At 44.7% G+C, this 21,675-nt stretch overlaps 1 protein-coding gene across 1 annotated transcript in view; it reads left to right on the top strand.

The window, feature by feature from the left end:
• Positions 1 to 21,675, top strand: part of LOC143767548 (alpha-2-macroglobulin-like protein 1) — a 108,345-nt gene that overhangs the window by 48,025 nt on the left and 38,645 nt on the right. Inside the window, exons 10-13 of the mRNA XM_077255957.1 lie at positions 15,376 to 15,485; positions 16,641 to 16,805; positions 17,396 to 17,620; positions 18,906 to 18,969. Of these exons, the coding sequence (XP_077112072.1) occupies positions 15,376 to 15,485; positions 16,641 to 16,805; positions 17,396 to 17,620; positions 18,906 to 18,969 (564 nt within the window). The remainder of the gene's footprint in view (positions 1 to 15,375; positions 15,486 to 16,640; positions 16,806 to 17,395; positions 17,621 to 18,905; positions 18,970 to 21,675) is intronic.

Below are 21,675 nucleotides of genomic sequence, written 5' to 3'. Positions count from 1 at the left end.
GGGTAAGCCAGTACCTCTTCTCCCGTCAGTGCCGACTTCAAACAGGTGAAGGATTCCTCCAGCTCTTCGTTCCAATCAAAGGGGGTGTTCCTCCCCTTGGTCTTCTTTGGTTGGCCCACCAACAGGTTTTGCAAGGGTGCGGCCTTCTTGGTGAAGTCCTTAATGAACCTCCGGTAATAGCCTACCAGCCCGAGGAACTGCCGGACTTCGTGGAGGTCACTGGGCTTTGGCCAGTCCTTAATCACTGTGACCTTGTCGGGGTCTGGGGCCACTCCTTCAGCGCTCACCACATGGCCCATGTACTGCACTTTAGGTTTCAGCAGATGACACTTGGACGGTTTCACCTTTAAGCCGAAGTTGGATAGGGCTTCAAACACCTCGGCCAGGTGCTTCAGGTGGTCTTCGTAGGTCTTAGAGAAGACAATGACATCATCCAAATATAGCAGCACGGTTTCAAAGTTCAGGTGTCCCAGGCAGCACTCCATCATCCTCTGGAACGTTCCGGGAGCATTGCACAATCCGAAGGGCATGTAGTTGAACTCACAGAGACCCATTGGCGTCGTGAAGGCCGTCTTCTCCTTGTCCGCCTCCGCTACAGGAACCTGCCAGTACCCGCTGGTGAGATCTAAGGTAGAGAAGTAATTAGCAGATTTTAAGGCAGCCAGAGACTCCTCTATCCTAGGTAGTGGGTATGCGTCCTTATGTGTAATGCGATTCAACTGCCTGTAATCAACGCACATCCTCATTGTACCATCTTTCTTTTTAACAAGGACTAACGGAGCTGCCCAGGGGCTACAGCTGTCTCTCACCACCCCAGCCTCCTTCATTTCCCGCAACATGTCCTTGGCACACTGGTAATGAGCTGGGGGTACAGGGCGATATCTCTTTTATGGGTCGGTGATCTCCCGTGGGGATGTGATGTTGGATCCCTTTCACCTGCCCAAAATCTGAGGGGTGTTTGCTGAATATCTGCTCGTACTCGTGTACCACCCTGTAGGCCCCCTGTTTTTGATGGGATGGGGTAGAGTCAGTGCCCACATGCAATTCCCGACACCAGTCCTTCGAGGGCTCTGCAGAACCTTTGTTCTCCGCCAAGTTTGACGGGACCAAGGGTTCAGGTGTCTGTATCACATTATTAACAGTGAACAATTTGGCGAGCGTGGTATACTTGGTGAGGTGAACCTCTTCCTCCCCACAATTGAGGACACGTACGGGCACTCTCCCCTGACGGACGTCGACCACCCCCCGGGCTGTCAGAACAGTAGGCCTATGGTCTGAATATAAGGGTTCTACCAAGGCCTGGTAGTCCCTACCCCTGAGGCCTATGGCTGCTCGACACCATATTAACATTTCACTCTTGGGGGGTATCGCGATGGGGTTTGAATCACTCAGTGACACGACCAATCTCACCACCAGTCAGCTCTACCTGCTGTCTCTGCATCAGAGCTCTGATTTCCTTCTGCAGGGCACGTTGCTCACTGTGGCCAGCAGTTTCTGCCACCTGTTGCAACAAAACAATCACTTCTGCAAGACAATTTTCTATAACATTAGTACCAAGAGTCATCATGGGATTACATTCTCGACGATCAATATCAACAATCACAATCCCTTGGGCTTTCAATTCCACCCGCCCCACTTTGATGGTGACCTCCTTATACCCCACTTGTGGCAACGGCTGACCATTACTGGCGATTATGGTGAAATCATCGTCAGGGCCACGAGTAATATCAGCGTCCTCCCAATACCGTTTGTAGAGCACGTAAGGTATAGTCGTCACCTGAGAACCGGTGTCCAGCAAAGCTTTCAAGGGGATTCCATCAATCACTACAGGGAGAACTGGTCGTCCTCCAATATACTTGGTTCTCCAATGCTGCGGGCCTGACCGTCCTACTCCTGGGGGTTGGCCCTTTGCCCCAGGGGTTGCTCGTTTAAAGGACAGTACCTTGCAAGATGGCCCACCTGGTGACAGCGGCGGCAGATGGGTCGTCCATCCTGGTGGAAGCGATCGTCGGGCCGGCTCCTGGTCGGCGGAGTCCTCCTCTGTCGCATCCAAGGGACATCCTCCGGGCTGGAAGCCAACTGGATCTTCTCTTTGGGGGCCTCCTGTAGGGACTGCACCGTCCGGGCCAGGGCAGCAACGCTCTTGGTTAGCTCTTGCATCTGGAGACGGAGTCCTGCAGGGGAGTCGTCCTCGAAGCTCTGGGCGTCGGCCTCCGCGGCAACTGGGGTATCCGATGCCACCTCCTGGTGGTATGTGAGAGCGGGGCGCCTGGGTGGTACTGCGCGGCTGGGCTGTCGCTCCTGCAATGCCTGGATAGCTTTATCTTTAAACTGCGCAAAAGTCAAGTCTGGATTTTGCATGGCCAGGAAGTGCAATTGGCCCCGCTGGTGACTGCACAGGAGCCCCTCAATGAACCGCTCCTTCAGGATTTTATCCTCATCCTGCATGCTGCTGGGGTCACTCTGCTTAATGGCCCGCATCGCTTCCTGGAGATTAAGGGCATAGTCCCGTAAGCTATCCTGTGGCCTTTGTTTGCATCCATAAAAAGTCAGTTTAATTTCTGTAGCAGTGCGAGTATCAAAGGTGGCTTTAAGCTTGGCAAAAATCTGTTGTGCAGTTTCTTTATCCTCAGCGGGCCAGGATTTCAATTCTCTCAGAGCCGCCCCAAAGAGTTGGCCGGCTATCATATGGACCTTCTGAGGCTCGGTTAGGGGATAGAACTCGAGCAGGCTGCAGAGCCCCTCTTTAAAGTCAGTGAACGTATGCGACTCCCCAGAGTATCGCGGAAGCCAAGCCGCTCCGGGCAGGTACGGCATAGAGAAGGGCATTATGGCTTTTGTGTTAGCGGCAGCGTCCGGCTGGTTGGGAGGAACAGCGGGTTCTGCGGCTACCGGTGGTGATATTAGGGCCGCGGCTCCGTCCGCTGCGGGGACCGGAGCTGCCCCTGCGTCCGCGGCTGCGACCGCCACCTCCTCTCCTCCCGACTCAGACATGGCTGTCCCTTCCTCCCACGAACCTGCTGGAGGTCGGAGTTCCTCTTCCGGGATTGGCGCCTTACCGCGCTTTCCGTTCCGCGCTTCTTTTGGCTGATTCCGCCCACGTAGCTAAGGCTCCTCCCTCCGTGCGCGGCAATGGCGAATTTTTGGCGGTAAATGGTGATACACAGTCTTTTCAATAAAGTACAATTCAAGCGCAATAAATCACAGTTCCAAGGCACACATGACCTGATTCTTCAGGCTTAAGTAGATCCTGTTCGTGACGCCAAGTTTGAAGCGCCCCCACACCGCCGCAGGGCCGAGGGGTACCCGGAGCCGGGCCTCTAGGTCTCAGTCCTGGGGATGTCACGGTGGCTAGACCCGGTCCGTGACCCTGTCTGTCAGTGGGGGACGTCCGGTGCAATAAGGGGTGTTGTAACGGTGCAGTTGTGAGGTGCAGGTCGCGGTAAATAACAAGGACACCAGGTTGCAGTCTCTTTACCTCTTTACTGAAGGTTTTTGGAGACCTCAGTCCAGAGCGCTGTTAACTGGGTTGTCAGAGACCGGCCGGTCCAAAGGCACATCAGGAGTTCTCTTTACAGGTGGGAATCGGTGTCTACCTGCTAGCGCTGGGTGTTGTAGTTCTTCCCTGCTGAGCTCCTGGGATAGTCCTCACAACTGTTTCTGTCTGTCTCTATTGTTCGTTCTCTTCGTCCTCCAGGTGATATGGTAGGACGCACCCGTATGACGGGGTAGGCCTGGAGTTCTTCCGGGACCCTAGAGTCGCCCCTCTCCCACAGCTGCCTCCGTTGTCTGCTTAGGTGTTAAGTGAGACAGCCAACCTGTAATTAGCTGTCCGGCCGTGGTTTGCAGTGTACTTAAAGTCTCTTACTTGCTCGGCGTTCCGGCCACCGACTGTTTGCGCCTCAGAAGGATGTTGCCTCGGTCTAACAGCACGACTCCTTCTGGTCCCAATACTTCTTTACTGTATTCCCGTTGTGCGCTGGTTAGTTCTGTTCTGAAGAGTCTGCCAGGATCCCATCCCTGACAGGTCTTCTCACTAGCTCTTCCCAGCTACTTCTCCCTGTCTTCCTGTCCAACCCCCAGTTTTACCAGAGTTGTGAGGAGTGGCCTACTAGATAGGACCACCCCCCCTGGTGGCCGGAGTGTGAAGTGTGGTGTGAGCGTACCTGATCAGAGAAACTCCTTAGTGCAATCAGACGTACCATAGCTCCCCATAGTGGCGGAGCCACAGTACTGCAACAACCAGGACTCTCGTTGTAGTACTGTGGCTCCGCCACTATGGGGAGCCATGGTGCGTCCGATGGCACTGAAGGAGTTCATCTGATCAGGTATCACAGACACCAATAGATTTCACAGCTGGGCCTCCGGGGGGAGCTAAGGGTTCTATTCATTAGGCCACTCCCCACCATAGTGGGTAAACTGGGGGTCAGGCAGGAAGTTAGAGGAGAAAGCTGACTGGATTGGACGAAGCAACACCTAGTGGCAGAGGGTGTTGTGGAGGAAGAGACAGTAGGGTCTCTGTCAGGGGTGGGATCCTGACAGAGGCTTGGCATTGAAAAGAACGTAACGGGTCCGCGCCAGCTCCGGGAAGCGGCGGGACCCAGGAAAGGACTAGAAGCGAGATAGATTGTGCTGAGTGAGAAACGAGATCAAGCAATAGGAGAATACCAGTAGGGGTCGTGCTGTAAGACCGGAGCAACATCCTACTGAGGCGCACTACCGGCGGCCGGAACGCCGAGGGAGTATTTCATTAGACAGCTTCAAGCAATACTCTAAACAGCGGCAGGACAGTCAGTCTCAGGCGGGCTGTCTCACCTAAATCACCTATGAAGTCTTGGGAGGCAATTGCGGGAGAGGGGCGTCTCTAGGGTCCCGGAAGAACTCCAGGCCTACCCGACAAACGGGTGCCGTTCTAACTGTAACATCAGGAAGGGACGGAAGATTAGCAGAAGATCAGTTAATCGAGTTGTGAGGGAACACGAGAAACAGACACAACGGTTGTGGGGTACTTTCCGTAAGCATAGCAGGGAAGGACTACAACACATAGCGCTAAGAAGGAAGGCACCGATTTCCACCTGTGAAGTGAACTCTGGAGGTGCCATTGGACCGGCCGGACTTGTGCAGCCTGGTGAACCGTATTCTGGACTGAGGACTCAGAGATCTCCAGTAAAGAGGTAAAGAGACTGCAACCTGGTGTCCTCATTATTTACCGCGACCTGCACCCCACAACTGCACCACCAACATCCACACCTATCATTCACTGTGCGCCCCACGGCAGGGTCACGGGCCGGGGCCTAGCCGCCGTGACAACCCCAGAAGCAGAGACAGAGGCCCGGTACCGGGTACCCCTCGGCCCTGCGGCAGTGGGGGCGCTACATATAACCTTGTGCATATAAAACAGGGTGATGAATGGAAAACTGCATTTAATACGCCTGAAGGCCATTTTGAGTACCTGGTGATGCCTTTTGGACTTTCTAATGCTCCTTCAGTCTTTCAGTCCTTTATGCACGACATCTTCCGTGAATATCTGGATAAGTTTATGATTGTGTATCTGGATGATATTCTGTTTTTTTCGGATGATTGGGAGTCTCATGTTAAGCAGGTCAGGATGGTCTTTCAGGTCCTGCGTGACAATGCTTTATTTGTGAAGGGCTCAAAATGTCTTTTTGGAGTCCAGAAGATTTCTTTTTTGGGTTTCATTTTTTCTCCTTCTACTATTGAGATGGACCCAGTCAAGGTTCAGGCTATTCATGACTGGACGCAGCCTACATCGGTTAAGAGTCTTCAGAAGTTCTTGGGTTTTGCTAATTTTTACCGTCGCTTCATAGCTAATTTTTCTGGTGTTGTTAAGCCTTTGACGGATTTGACCAGGAAAGGTTCTGATGTGACTAATTGGTCCTCTGCGGCTGTGGAGGCCTTTTGGGAGCTGAAGTGCCGGTTTTCTTCGGCTCCGGACTTATGTCAGCCAGATGTCTCACTTCCCTTCCAGGTGGAGGTTGATGCTTCCGAGATTGGAGCGGGGGCTGTTTTGTCGCAGAGAAGCTCCGATGACTCTGTGATGAAGCCATGTGCTTTCTTTTCAAGAAAGTTTTCGCCTGCCGAGCGGAATTATGATGTCGGTAATCGGGAGTTGTTGGCTATGAAGTGGGCATTTGAGGAGTGGCGACATTGGCTCGAGGGAGCTAAGCATCGTGTGGTGGTCTTGACTGATGACAAGAATTTGATTTATCTCGAGTCGGCCAAGCGGCTGAATCCCAGACAGGCTCGTTGGTCGTTGTTTTTTCTCTCGTTTTGATTTCGTGGTTTCGTACCTGCCTAGTTCGAAGAATGTGAAGGCTGATGCTCTTTCTAGGAGTTTTGTGCCTGACTCTCCTGGAGATTCAGAGCCGGCTGGTATTCTTAGAGAAGGGGTGATTTTGTCTGCCATCTCCCCAGATTTTCGACGTGTGCTGCAAGAGTTTCATGCGGATAGACCTGATCACTGTCCACCGGAGAGACTGTTTGTCCTGGATAGATGGACCAACAGAGTCATCTCCGAGGTTCATTCTTCGGTGTTGGCGGGCCATCCTGGAATATTTGGTACCAGAGACTTGGTGGCCAGGTCTTTTTGGTGGCCTTCCTTGTCGCGGGATGTGCGTTCCTTTGTGCAGTCTTGTGGAATTTGTGCTCGGGCTAAGCCTTGCTGTTCTCGAGCCAGTGGTTTGCTGTTACCTTTGCCTGTCCCGAAGAGGCCTTGGACGCACATTTCCATGGATTTTATTTCAGATCTCCCTGTCTCTCAGAGAATGTCTGTCATCTGGGTGGTGTGTGATCGTTTTTCTAAGATGGTCCATTTGGTGCCCTTGCCTAAGTTGCCTTCCTCCTCCGAGTTGGTTCCACTGTTTTTTCAAAATGTGGTTCGTTTGCACGGGATTCCTGAGAACATTGTTTCTGACAGAGGATCCCAGTTTGTGTCTAGATTTTGGCGGACCTTTTGTGCTAAATTGGGCATTGATTTGTCTTTTTCGTCGGCCTTCCATCCTCAGACGAATGGCCAAACCGAGCGAACTAATCAGACCTTGGAGACTTATTTAAGATGTTTTGTTTCTGCTGATCAGGACGACTGGGTTACTTTTTTGCCGTTGGCCGAGTTTGCCCTTAATAATCTGGCTAGTTCTGCTACTTTGGTTTCTCCTTTCTTTTGTAATTCGGGGTTTCATCCTCGTTTTTCCTCGGGTCAGGTGGAGCCTTCTGACTGTCCTGGAGTGGATGTTGTGGTTGATAGGTTCTATCAGATTTGGAATCAGGTGGTGGACAATTTGAAGCTGTCTCAAGAGAAGGCTCAGCTCTTTGCCAACCGCCGTCGCTGTGTGGGTCCCCGACTTTGCGTTGGGGACTTGGTGTGGTTGTCTTCTCGCTTCGTTCCTATGAAGGTCTCCTCTCCTAAGTTCAAGCCTCGGTTTATCGGTCCTTATAAGATTCTGGAAGTCCTTGGCCCTGTGTCATTTCGTCTGGACCTCCCGGCATCATTTGCTATTCATAATGTGTTCCATCGCTCGTTGTTGCGGAGGTATGTGGTGCCTGTGGTTCCTCCGGTTGAGCCTCCTGCCCCGGTGCTGGTTGAGGGAGAATTGGAATACGTGGTGGAGAAGATCTTGGATTCTCGTATTTCTAGACGGAGGCTCCAGTATTTGGTTAAATGGAAGGGCTATGGTCAGGAGGATAATTCTTGGGTTGTCGCCTCTGATGTTCATGCAGCCGATTTGGTTCGTGGCTTCCATGTGGCTCATCCTGATCGCCCTGGTGGTTTTCATGAGGGTTCGGTGACCCCTCCTCAAGGGGGGGGGTACTGTTGTGAACTCTGTGTTCAGGCTCCCTCTTGTGGTCACTGGTGGTATGGTGTGACTTTTGCTTTGGGCTCCCCCTGGTGGCTTTGCCTGTTATCCTGCTGGTCTCTGGCTATCAGCTGGTTCGTTATCCTCTGGGAGGTTCCTATATAGCTCTGTTTTACTTCCACTTGTTGCCGGCTGTCGATGTAATCAGTGCTACTCAGATTCCTTCTGACTACCTTGCTCCCAGTCCATCCAGGATAAGCTAAGTTTTGTTTGCTCATTTTTTGATCAGCAGTGTTTATCATGTTTTCTGTTCCAGCTTGCTAAAATGTAATTCCCTCGCTTTCTGGTTGCTCTAGTGGGCTGAGTTTCTCCCCACACACCGTTAGTTGGTGTGTGGGTTCTTGAAATCTCAGGATGGATATTTTGTAAGGGTTTTTTATTGATCGCATAGACCCCTGCTCTATTTTCTGCTTTCTAGTACTAGTGGGCCTCTTTTGCTGAATCTGATTTCATCCCTATGTATGTGCCTTCTTCTAACTTCACCGTTAATATTTGTTGGGGGCTTCTATATCTTTGGGGATTATTTCTCTGGAGGCAAGCGAGGTCTTTCTTTCTCTTTAGGGGTAGCTAGTTCCTTAGGCTGGCTCGAGACGTCTAGGAATTTTTTAGGCACGTTCACCGGCTACCTCTAGTTGTTTTGGATAGGTTCAGATTTGCGATCAGTCCAGTTACCATCTCCCTAGAGCTCGTCCTTAGTTTAATCACTTGCTGATCTATTTGTGATCCTCAGCCACTAGGGATCATAACAACCCACCACACCCGACGCGAGTTTCGCACTGAAATGCTTCGTCCAGGGCTTCATGACTGGGCCAAATTTTACAATTCTGACCAATGTCACTTTATGTGGTAATAACTCTGGGAGGCTTCAATGGATTTAATTGATTCTGAGAATGTTTTTTTCTTGACATATTGTACTTCGTGACAGTGGTAAAATGTTGTCTATGACTTGAATTTATTTGTGAAAAAATTGGAAATTCGGTGAAAATTTAGCAATTTTCAAACTTCTAATTTTTATGCCCTTAAATCAGAAAGTGGTATCACACAAAATAGTTAATAAATAACATTTCCCACATGTCTACTTTACATCAGCACAATTTTTAAAACATAATTTTTTTGTTAGGACGTTATAAGGGTTAAAAGTTAACCAGCGATTTCTCATTTTTCCAACAAAATTAACAAAACTATTTTTTAGGGAACACCTTACATTTGAAGTGACTTTGAGGGGTCTGTATGATAGAAAATACTCAAAAATGACACCATTCTAAAAACTGCAGCTGTGAAGAAGTTTATTAACCCTTCAGGTGCTTCACAGGAATTTTTGGAATGTGCAAGGAAAAAATGAACATTTAACTTTGTCACAAAAATTTTACTTCAAACTCCAAATTTTTTATTTTCGCAAGGATAACAGGAAAATATGAACCCTAAAATTTGTTGTGCAATTTCTCCTGAGCATGCAGATACTCCATATGTGGGGGAAAACTACTGTTTGGGCGCATGGCAGGACTTGGAAGGGAACGAACGCAATTTGACTTTTTGAATGTAAAATTTGTTGTAATAATTAGCGGACGCCATGTTGCGTTTTGAGAGCCCCTGATGTGCCTAAACCATGAAAACCCCTCACAAATGACACCATTTTGGAAACTAGAGCATTCAGGGAACTTATCTAGATGTGTGATGTGCACAAGAGATGAGCAAATATCTTTGGCTCCCTCCTTATTTGGCAAGCTATAGTGCTTACCGAATAAGCTGCAGAGGGAACCCGGATACCTGGAGCGCTCCGGCTAAGCAGCTGTTCAGTGCCGTACCTGCATGTGTTGTGGCTGTGTGACAGTCACAACACATGCATGGATAGAATGTTTTTTTGGCTGATGGAGCTGTACGGCGGCTTGATTTTTGAGGGACAAGATTACAGTTTCAGCTGTACCTTTTTATTTACATTCATCTTTTTTTATCGCATTTTGTTCCACTTTTGGTTTAGTGGTATGATAATAAAGCATCATTTTTGCCTCTTTTTTTTTAGTTTTTTTTTATGGTGTTCACTAAAGGGGTTAACTAGTGGGACAGTTTTATAGGTCGGGTCGCTCCAGAGCATAATGTTTTTAAATTTTTTTGTACTTATATTGTGATTTAAAAAAATATATTTTTACAACTTTTTCTCACTTTGTTTTTGTTTCTACTATGCGACTTTCACTTTCTGCAATCTGATCGCAGTTATAAGGGATAGCAATGCAGGAGCATTGTTATACCTTATAGCCTGTCAGCCCTATAGACAGAAGTTAGTTAGATCATGCACTGCGCATAATCAAACTAACTTCATAGTGCCTGGTGACCCGGACGACGTCCAGGTCACCATGGCAAAGATCGGGAAACAATGGTGACGTTGTGGGATCTCCGATCCAAGGGCAGAGGTTCTGTCTTCCCTCTGCGCCCCTCAGCCCGCTTGCTAACTGCTGTGATTGACTTAGATCACGACATTTAGGGGGATAAAGTGCCGGGAGCGATGCAGGACCGCTCCTGGCACTGAGAGCCTGGTGTAAGCTGTCAGTATCAACCCCCTTTGCGTGGGCGTTCGCCATGACGTACAGTACAGACCAAAAGTTTGGACACACCTTCTCATTTAAAGATTTTTCTGTATTTTCATGACTATGAAAATTGTAAATTCACACTGAAGGCATCAAAACTATGAATTAACACATGTGGAATTATATACTTAACAAAAAGTGTGAAACAACTGAAAATATGTCTTATATTCTAGGTTCTTCAAAGTAGCCACCTTTTGCTTTGATGACTGCTTTGCACACTCTTAGCATTCTCTTGATGAGCTTCAAGAGGTAGTCACCCGGAATAGTTCTCACTTCACAGGTGTGCCCTGTCAGGTTTAACCCTGCTGTTCTGTTCGGGTCATAGTGACCCGAACAGACTTTTTGCGGCCCTGTAGATTTTTTTCTGTAAGTCTCTAAAACTTGAGACTCCTTGACTTTTCCTCATTTGGGGGGACCTACATATGAGTATATATATATATATTTTTTTTTTCGTTTACTTTTTGCTACACGAAAAAAGTTACACTAGTTCTGTTCGGGTCATAGTGACCCGGCATCGTTTTTTACAGCTGTGAGGCCATATTTTCAGTGAAATAAAGGACTTATAACCTCAGTTGGGTCTATTTATTGCATCTACTATTGTATATCAATTGATTTTTTTCCTAAATTATTTCAATGGGGTCGTACGCGCGCTCTACCGGGGGTATGCATTGAGATCTGCGCACCATAAAAATGGCTTTATATTGATTATTTTTGGTGCGCAGTCTATTCTAAAATGTAGAGTGCATCCGGAGAGATCACTAGGTGTGCACTACACGTGTATATTTTGCGCAGAACGGACTGCTCAGAACGCGCTGTCTAAGACGGTTTTTGTTTGTAAATCTGAGCTGTAAAGTCTTGCAAATAATTTTTTTGGCTAAGTAAGTCTGTCTTCCTGGCTTATCTGCTTGTTTTCAAAATGTTTGATTTGATTGTTTTGATTTTTTTTTTTTTTTACAAAAATGTGTATTTTTCTATTTTCGTTTTGCTCATTGATCTGTTTTTTCAGAATAAAAACAAAAAAAAAAGATTTCTGTTTCATTTTTCTTTTTTTTACTACCAAACATGTTCACAAACAGTCTAGTAAGCAAAAAGTTATAAAATAAAATGAGTTAGAGTGTCTAAAATCAAGGTTTAATAAGCCGGGTCATAGTGACCCGAACAGAACTAGTGTATAGTAAATGCGAACAGAACAGCAGGGTTAAGAAGTGGGATTTCTTGCCTTATAAATGGTGTTGGGACCATCAGTTGTGTTGTGCAGAAGTCTGGTGGATACACAGCTGATAGTCCTACTGAATAGACTGTTAGAATTTGTATTAAGGCAAGAAAATAGCAGCTAAGTAAAGAAAAACGAGTGGCCATCATTACTTTAAGAAATGAAGGTCAGTCAGTCCGAAAAATTGGGAAAACTTTGAAAGTGTCCCCAAGTGCAGTGGCAAAAAACAGCAAGCGCTACAAAGAAACTGCCTCACATGATGACCGCCCCAGGAAAGGAAGACCAAAAGTCACCTCTGCTTCTGAGGATAAGATTAACTGAGTCACCAGCCTCAGAAATCGCAGGTTAACAGCAGCTCAGATTAGAGACCAGGTCACTGCCACACAGAGTTCTAGCAGCAGGCACATCTCTACAACAGCTGTTAAGAGGAGACTTTGTGCAGCAGGCCTTCATGGTAAAATAGCTGCTAGGAAACCAATGCTAAGGACAGGCAACAAGCAGAAGAGACTTGTTTGGGCTAAAGAACACAAGGAATGGACATTAGACCAGTGGAAATCTGTGCTTTGGTCTGATGAGTCCAAATTTGAGATCTTTGGTTCCAACCACCGTGTCTTTGTGCGACGCAGAAAAGGTGAACGGATGGACTCTACATGCCTGGTTCCCACCGTGAAGCGTGGAGGAGGAGGTGTGGGGGTGCTTTGCTGGTGACACTGTTGGGGATTTATTCAAAATTGAAGGCATACTGAACCAGCATGGCTACCACAGCATCTTGCAGCGGCATGCTATTCCATCCGGTTTGCGTTTAGTTGGACCATCATTTATTTTTCAACAAGACAATGACCCCAAACACACCTCCAGGCTGTATAAGGGCTATTTAACCAGGAAGGAGAGTGATGGGGTGCTACGCCAGATGACCTGGCCTCCACAGTCACCAGACCTGAACCCAATCGAGATGTTTGGGGTGAGCTGGACCGCAGAGTGAAGGCAAAAGGGCCAACAAGTGCTAAGCATCTCTGGGAACTCCTTCAAGATTGTTGGAAGACCATTCCTGATGACTACCTCTTGAAGCTCATCAAGAGAATGCCAAGAGTGTGCAAAGCAGTCATCAAAGCAAGCTACTTTGAAGAACCTAGAATATAAGACATAATTTCAGTTGTTTCACACTTTTTCCACATGTGTTAATTCATAGTTTTGATGCCTTCAGTGTGAATTTACAATTTTCATAGTCATGAAAATACAGAAAAATCTTTAAATGAGAAGGTGCCCAAACTTTTGGTCTGTACTGTACATGTACTGCATCGGTTGGGAATTCCTTCCTGATCATAACGTACATGTATTGAAAATATTGGGAAGGGGTTACAAATGGTCAAGTAATACCTGGCCAACAAAACCAGCTTACTCCCTAATTCCTCTGTGACCTTCAGCTATTGGGTCTCAAAGCTGGACACCTGGCATGAGCTGTCCCTCTATGCCTTGGAGGTATTGTACTGCCCTGTGACTAGCGTCTTTTTGGAGCTGGATTTTAGTGTTGGGGTGTCAGAACAGACAGGCATTTTTGCCTGTCAACAGAAAGTTTCTCAGTTAACAAAGCCTGGATTAGTCCCGACTTTTCCACACCACCAGATGACAGTAGCACATAAGCTGTTTTTAATCTTCAATATTTGAATGAGGCTGGACAGTTGTGTCCTTCAAGGATCTATGGATGTGGAGCGCCCCCAGATGCAGGGCCGCGGGGTACTCGGTACCGGGCCTCTCTGTCTCGGTCCTGGGGTTGTCACGGTGGCTAGACCTGGTCCGTGACCCTGCTAAGGGGCGTCCAATGAAAGGTGTGATGGTGGTGTGTGGTGCAAGTCGCGATGAATAACGAGGACACAGGGTTGCAGTCTCTTTACCTCTTTACTGAAGGCTTCAGGATCCGCAATCCAGAGCACTGCTAACAGGGCTGGCTGAGACCGGCCGGTCCGAAGGCACATCCAGAGTTCCCTTTGCAGGTGGAAATCAGTGCCTACCTTCTAGCGCCTGTGTGTTGTAGTACCTCCCTGCTGAGCACCACGGGATAGTCCTCACAACTGTTGTGTCTGTTTCTGATGTTCTTTCTCACAACTCTCGTTTCTGTTCTGATGTTCTTCTCCGTCCCCCAGATGATATGGATAGGATGCACCCATATGACGGGTAGGCCTGGAGTTCTTCCGGGACCCTAGAGACGCCCCTCTCCCACAATTGCCTCCTATGTCTGCTTAGGTGATTAAGGTGAGACAGCCAACCTAAAGTCAACTGCCCTGCCGCTGTTTGAAGTAATGCTTGGAGCCCAATACTTCCTCGGCGTTCCGGCCACCGGCTACGCACCTCAGTAGGATGTTGCCACGATCTTAAGGCACGACTCCTACTGGTTCTATTCTCCTTTGTGCTGTGATCTCGTTTCTCACTTCTCCACAATAAACCTCGCTTCTTATCCTTTCTTAAGATACCGCCGCAATCAGGTGCAGGCGCGGTTCCGTAACGATCTGTCCTTTTCGCTAGGCCTCTGTCAGGATCCCACCCCTGACAGGGACCCCCCTGAATCTTCCCCTGCAACACCCTCTGCCACAGGATGTTGCCTGGATCAAACCCAGTCAGCTTCTCACTAACTTCCTATCCAACCCCCAGTTTTACCAGATTGTGAGGAGTGGCCTAATACATAGCACCCTTTGCTCCCCCTGGAGGCCAGACTGTGAAGTGTATTGGTGTCTGTGATACCTGGTCAGGTGAACTCCTTCAGTGCCATCAGACGTACCATCACTCCCCTTAGTGGCGGAGCGTCAGTACTGCAACAACCAGGACTCTGGGGCGCTGCAGATGACTGAATGACCCTACTTAACGAGCATCTGAGCATTAGGAATTGCTTTGTTCAAGTAATGAGCACCCGAGCATTTTAGTGCTCGCTCATCCCTAATTAAATACAATTTACAGGTTGGGGGCCAATCTCTTCAATTGTGTAGTGCCGCTTATTTGTTAGTGTTTCCTTTTTCATAGGTTGTACTGTTCTCCTGTTTTCTAATTGGCTGTAGATGGAGCATGTGACTTGTCCATCATCCTCCAGCAATTATAAGGCAGAGTTTTTCCAACTGGAGGAGGCTGATGGATGCGACTGTTGGACTGTGTTGTGACCATTAACATGTAGTAATGAGACCGTGGAAAAAAATCCAACTCTATAGGATTTTTAATCTCAAGTTGCCCACATACAGTTGAAGTCGCATATGACTTGTGTGAGCTTTTCACGATTCTTACAGGCCACGAGTTCAAAAAGGCTAACTCGGAAAGACTTGTCACAAGCCACTCCATTTGGCAGATTTTAGAGGAACCGCGACCGCCGACCACCTTTCACAAGTAACAAAGGCGCTCAGCTGCCCAGCGGCCAAAGCAGGAACAGAGGAGGCATGAATCGGCCTAGATGTTACAGTACTATCTGTGAATTAAAACTTTTTATGTTAAGTCAAATCCCAGGTCTAAAATAATCATGCTAAAGGAATTCACACAAATCTTTTTGGTGTTGCAACTTGTTCGATAATTGCTGTTGCATGACAATTGTCTCCATGTACAGTATCTCTAACCTAAGATGGACAGCCAGCCTTATCAAAATGGGCAGGTATAACCAACTTTATTAAGTATGGGGCTTGAATTTTTGCTCCTCAATATGCTTGTTTATGCTTTTTTTTTTTTTTTACAGGAATCGTGTTCTGTGCCACTCGTGAAGTTACAATTTCATTTGTATTTATAATTCTAAAATTTCAAGAAATGGATTCTTTTTACAAGTGTGGACATCCATATAACATAACTGTAAGGAACAGTTTAACAAATTAATATAGAATTTTTATTGCCTATTTTGTGTATATATCATAAATTCTTAAATTGGGAATATACACTTTTAGAGACCAATCTTGTAAAATAAGTCTAAATATTGAAGTTTGTGAGTTCACAAAAAAATTGTTTCTTAGCACTTGCAAACTATTATTCATGATCAGTACTGTAGTTTTTGAAAAACCTGTGCAGTGATAATGAGATCATGGAGATTCTGTAAGTGCTTATAGGATGCAGTGGTTATGGAAGTGGGGACCGTAATGGGGACCGAAAATACCCCTTGTCTGTTGGTTGAAAGTTATGACCACCAGGTGTTTCAAATGACTACATTTTAATTAACTTTACACAGAAACTAAACCTTATTGTCTCAATACAGACTCTAAGGGATAAGGTTTCTCTTTGTAAATAGTGGCATTCCAGGTCTGGCATGCCAGTATAAGGAGATTTAAATGCCTTGAATGCTTCTCTGGGAAATTAAATGTGCAAATTATCTCTTCAAAGAGGAGTAGGACTTGAACTCTAGTGCCTCCTATTGGAAGTAGAAATTCTAAAAGTTATTATCAACCCTTTAAGGAGTCTTGAAATATGACTAAGGATAAAAGCCAAATCAGAATCTCAATTTGTAGACCTGGTGTTTCAGGGTATTGCCCCATGTCAGTACAAAGTATGAGATCTGATTTGGTTGGGTGGGAGGCTAAGACTGGGATCTAAGGGGGAAGTTTTCTTCTTGTGGAGAGTGACATGCCAGGTCTGGCATACCAGTATGAGGAGACTTAAGTACGTTGAATGCTCCTCTAGGAAATTAAGTCTACAAATTGTCTCTTCAGAGAGGTACAGGATTTGACCTCTAGTGTCACGTATTGGAAGTAGTAATCTTACAAGTCATTATCAATGTATTAAGGAGCTTTGAAGGATGATTTAGGATTTCAAGACTCGTTAAAGGGTCGAACTCCACTTATAGGACGTCTATGTTGTCTGGAGATATATGGATTGAGATATGAGGCAACCAGCTCCCAACATCACTATAGCAGCTTGTTCTGCCCTTTAAAATTACGGAATAAAATCACATTCTGCTTGTGCTAATGCTGCTCATGTAATGCTCTGTAAGGTGATGCTTTTTTTTTTTTATCTTAGCTGTTAGTGCAAGATCGGAGTGGCTGCGCGCTTCCGTTTATTATGGTATCCGTGGAAGTGACATTTGAATACCATGTGTGCATTTTAGAAGAAATAACGGATGACATGGGGCGAGCACAATTCACTCTGGACACGTCTGAATGGAAAGGGCAAGTCCAAATCCGAGTAAGAGACCTGATGTCGTTTTGTCATCTATTAGTCTTATTTTTATATTCAATGTATGCCATTGCTTTTCTTTGTAAATTTTCAGATTAAAGGGCAACTTTGGTGAAAACCGTAGTTTCCTAGGTGACTTCTTATATCTTCTGCTTCTTGTAGGTTTCTTCTGATTAGTAAAACATCTGGCTGAATGTGCAAAAAATTGAATGTCAAGGGCAAATCTTTTTGATTCCATCTAGTTTGATTATGTTAATAAATCTCGTCCTGACCAGAAACTATTTTCTTTAAGTAAAAATATTACCAGACAGTCATCTTTACCCTCCCTGCCATAAGCCAGTTTGCTGTCAAGGTGCCGGCGCAGCGACACTAAACGTGGTCTCTAACCCCTCATGTGCTTTAGTAGCGCACCTTGGTTACGATGATGTTCCTGATTCATGATCCGAATGCCAGAAACAAGAAACTGTCGGAGTTACTATGACACATAGAGATACACGGGTGCAGGGAAAAGTAATTAAATGCAGTGATACATGTGAATTCGGTAATCTTGTCTCAAATGTCACCGCTGGAAATACATCTAATGTGTTTCTCATATTTAGGGATACATAAGAAATGACACAGAGGACGCTGAAAAGTCGGATGGCACAGTTACTGATGTTACACACAAAGTGCGCCCCTATTACAATGAAGCTACCAGTTTCCTAAAGCTGGAACCAATTTATGGAACCATACCATGCGGAGAAGAAGTGCACATACGTGTAAAATATAATATTATCCAAAGCGAACTGAGGAGATACTGTAGAATAATCAGATTCTATTATTTGGTAAGAACTGCCCAGCGGGCGGAAGTAAACAATTTTTTTTACCAGTATTAAAATAGTTAGAATTATAGTAGTTATATTCTTGTACATAGGAGCAATATTATAGTAGTTCTATTCTTGTACATAGGGGCAGTATTATAGTAGTTATATTCTTGTACATAGGAGCAGTATTATAGTAGTTATATTCTTGTACATAGGGGCAGTATTATAGTAGTTATATTCTTGTACATAGGAGCAGTATTATAGTAGTTATATTCTTGTACATAGGAGCAGTATTATAGTAGTTATATTCTTGTACATAGGAGCAGTATTATAGTAGTTATATTCTTGTACATAGGAGCAGTATTATAGTAGTTATATTCTTGTACATAGGAGCAGTATTATAGTAGTTATATTCTTGTACATAGGAGCAGTATTATAGTAGTTATATTCTTGTACATAGGAACAGTATTATAGTAGTTATATTCTTGTACATAGGAGCAGTATTATAGTAGTTATATTCTTGTACATAGGAGCAGTATTATAGTAGTTATATTCTTGTACATAGGAGCAGTATTATAGTAGTTATATTCTTGTACATAGGGGCAGTATTATAGTAGTTATATTCTTGTACATAGGAGCAGTATTATAGTAGTTATATTCTTGTACATAGGAGCAGTATTATAGTAGTTATATTCTTGTACATAGGGGCAGTATTATAGTAGTTATATTCTTGTACATAGGAGCAGTATTATAGTAGTTATATTCTTGTACATAGGAGCAGTATTATAGTAGTTATATTCTCATATATAGGGGCAGTATTATAGTAGCTATATTTTAAACATAGGAGCAGTATTATAGCAATTATATTTTTGTAATAGTGACAGTATTAAAGTTATGTTCTTGCACATACAAGTGGATTTTTAGCAGTTGTATTCCTGTACATAGGGCAGTAGACTTGGATAGGGTTAGCAAAGTTATCTGAATGTAATAATTAAAAATGAAGTTTAAGGAGAGATGACAGGTTTATTGTACAGCAGGATGCTTTGAGAAGACTTTTTTGCCACTCTTTTGTCTTGGTGAGCACTGTTTTTCATTTTTTCTTGGAGACTCCCAAAGACTCCCATGTCAAAGAATCCTATGTACCATAAGCACATGCACCTACAAATGCAATGGTGAAATAAAGTATGTGCTTTATGTGCTCTTATAAGTACACCCCTTGGGAAGTTTGATAAAAAAAAATAATAGTTACAATATTTACATACAATGTACCAACTGCATTTATTCTTCTGATCGTTTTGTCTCACAGTTTATAGGTAAAAAGGGGATCATGCAGCATGGACAAATAACAATTATAGCGGATGAAAATTCCCGTAAGTGCATAAAGAATATAAGATAGAACATTGTATGTAATAAGGGATGGTATTGTACATAATAAGGAAGAAAACTGTATGTACCGTAATTAGAGATGGCGTTATAAAAATATATAATTACAATTACATAATAATCGTGAGGTACAATATACATAGTATATGTTTTTAATAGAGGACCCTGTATGTGATAAGGGATATACATAATAAGGGAGGACACTGTCTGAAACAAAAAAAGGGCACTATTGGTAATGAGGGGGACACTTTATGCAATAGATAATGCCATACAAAATAAGGGAGAACACTGTATGTAGTAAAGGAAATGCTTTACTAAAAATAAGGAATGGCCTTAAACTAGTAAGTGAGGATACGGAATGTAATAAGGGAATGCACTTTATATAATGACAGCACAATACATATTAGGGACATTGACGTACAAAACAAAGGCAGTCACGTTATGTAATAAGAGGTGATCCTAATCATAATAAGGTAGAGCATTGTATGCAATAAGCGATAAGGAGAACAGTATTTAATAATGAAAAATGTTATGCATAATAAATGAGGACACTGTATGTAATAATTGACAGAACTTTACATAATAAGAGACAATATTGTATGTAATAAGGGACCATGCTACACATAATAAGGGAGGACACTGGGTGTAAATACAGATGGAGTGATGCGTAATAATAATAGTGGATACTGTATACAATGGACAACACAGTAGATAATATCAAAACTAGGAACTGAATGGAGCAGCAACAAACCACCAGAAGATCGGTATACATATAATATTTATTATGGAAAATCAGATTAAAATCAGACTAAATATGATACATGTAAACATAGACAATACACATAAATGGAGGAGACATGAAGCTAGGCAAGTGATAGGTTAGGGGTCAAAAATTGAACCTCAGGAAGCTGGGCAAGTAAATATTACAAATGCATATAGGTGACACCAAATGAAGGCAATGTAGATACTATTAGTGTGTATCTGTATGTCAGTAACATGAAAAGCCACAGCACATGAACAGCTGCTTACCCATATTAGTCCTGACCACTACAACCTCTCTTGCAGCCCCTGACGCGTGTTTTCCGTGCTTGCTTTCTCAAAGGGGAGTAGATAGCATGTCCTGTCTTACACTGGCTTAGATGTGTCTCCGTATAATAATGGAGACACATATAAAAAATATCATGCTATAAAATGTAAATAAGGTATGGAATCATGTGGCCCCAATTCAATTCCGGTGGCCCCAAATATGGCTGTTTCCCCTGTGATTCAGCTTCCCCAGGTTCTAGTTTTGACCGCTAACCTTTCCCTTGCCTACCTTCATGTCTCCTCCATTTGTGTCTATTATGTTTATATGTGTCATGTCTAGTCTGATTTTAATGTGATTTTTCCATATTAAATATTATATGTATTCTGATCTTCTGGTGGTTTGTTGCTACTCCGTTCAGTTCCCAGTTTTGATAAGTTATTTGGAGTACTCCACTGTTGCACTTATATTCTGGTTACACTTTCGGAGAGCTTGACTTTAATAAGCTCTCAGCCCCAATACTTACAGTGGGGGAAATAAGTATTTGATCCCTTGCTGATTTTGTAAGTTTGCCCAATGGCAAAGACATGAACAGTCTATAATTTTAAGAGTATGTTAATTTTAACATCGAGACATAGAATATCAAAAATAAAATCCAGAAAATCACATTGTATAAATTATATAAATTTATTTGCATTTGTGGGCAAACTTACAAAATCAGCAAGGGATCAAATACTTATTTCCCCCCACTGTATATCGTGCCTTTTTATTACTGATTTAGACCGTAGATAATATGCAGGGACGCTGATAAAATTACTTTCCCGGCTACACGGTGTGTCCCTCGGCGTTCTCCCTGCTGCCTAGATCTCTGTCTTCTTGGCGGAGCGCCTAGTGGCTCCCAGCCAATGGCTAGGAGGCATCCTTTATTAAAAGTCACCCTCCCCAATAAGGAGTTGCCAAAGCAACATTAAGTCATTATTGAGGGAGGTGTTCTCCTAGTGAATTGTTAGGACCCCTGGTCCTGGTGTGGCTAGTGTACTGGACCTGAAGTCCCTGGTCCATGCTTTGCCAGTCTTGAACCTGTAGTCTTTGGTCCTTGCTTGGCCAGTGCCTGAGCTCTTAAACTGCTCCAGGGGTACCTGAATCTGTATCCTAGACCCGTGTATCTGAACGTGTGCCTATCCAAGTATTTGGTGTGTCCTGACTGCTAAAACCAGTCTCCGAATCAACCACTTCTGAGACTCCGTGTCAGTAACCATTCTGTCTGAGGATCCAGAACCTAGTATTCTGAACGTAGCCCAAGTCCTAATCCATGTCTGCAGCTACAGTACCGGGGACTGCCTAGGAGTGGTACCTGGCAGATATCTGCAGCCAAGCCTGACTCCACCGTCAGAAGCTCCAGTGAACACCAGATAGCCACTTACCTACGTCTCTCCTAGGTAAGCTCAGCCACGTGGCACAGTGGATCCACGATCCACGTGCGCTACCTGTGTGCGTGAAAAATCTCCATCAATGAATTGCATAATAAAATGTGAATATGTAGTTACAACCCATGGTTCCTTACAAGTGCTCCTTCACACAGTATTACATTTAGCATCCCAAAATTTCAACCAATGGTCCCAAACTTACGTAAAATATTAATTATATTACTTACTGATATTTAGATGAC

This window comes from Ranitomeya variabilis, chromosome 4 (genome assembly GCF_051348905.1).
Source record: "Ranitomeya variabilis isolate aRanVar5 chromosome 4, aRanVar5.hap1, whole genome shotgun sequence".
Taxonomy (NCBI): domain Eukaryota; kingdom Metazoa; phylum Chordata; class Amphibia; order Anura; family Dendrobatidae; genus Ranitomeya; species Ranitomeya variabilis.
Note: the sequence above shows the minus strand (reverse complement) of the source record. Positions and strands in the feature narration are given on the sequence as shown.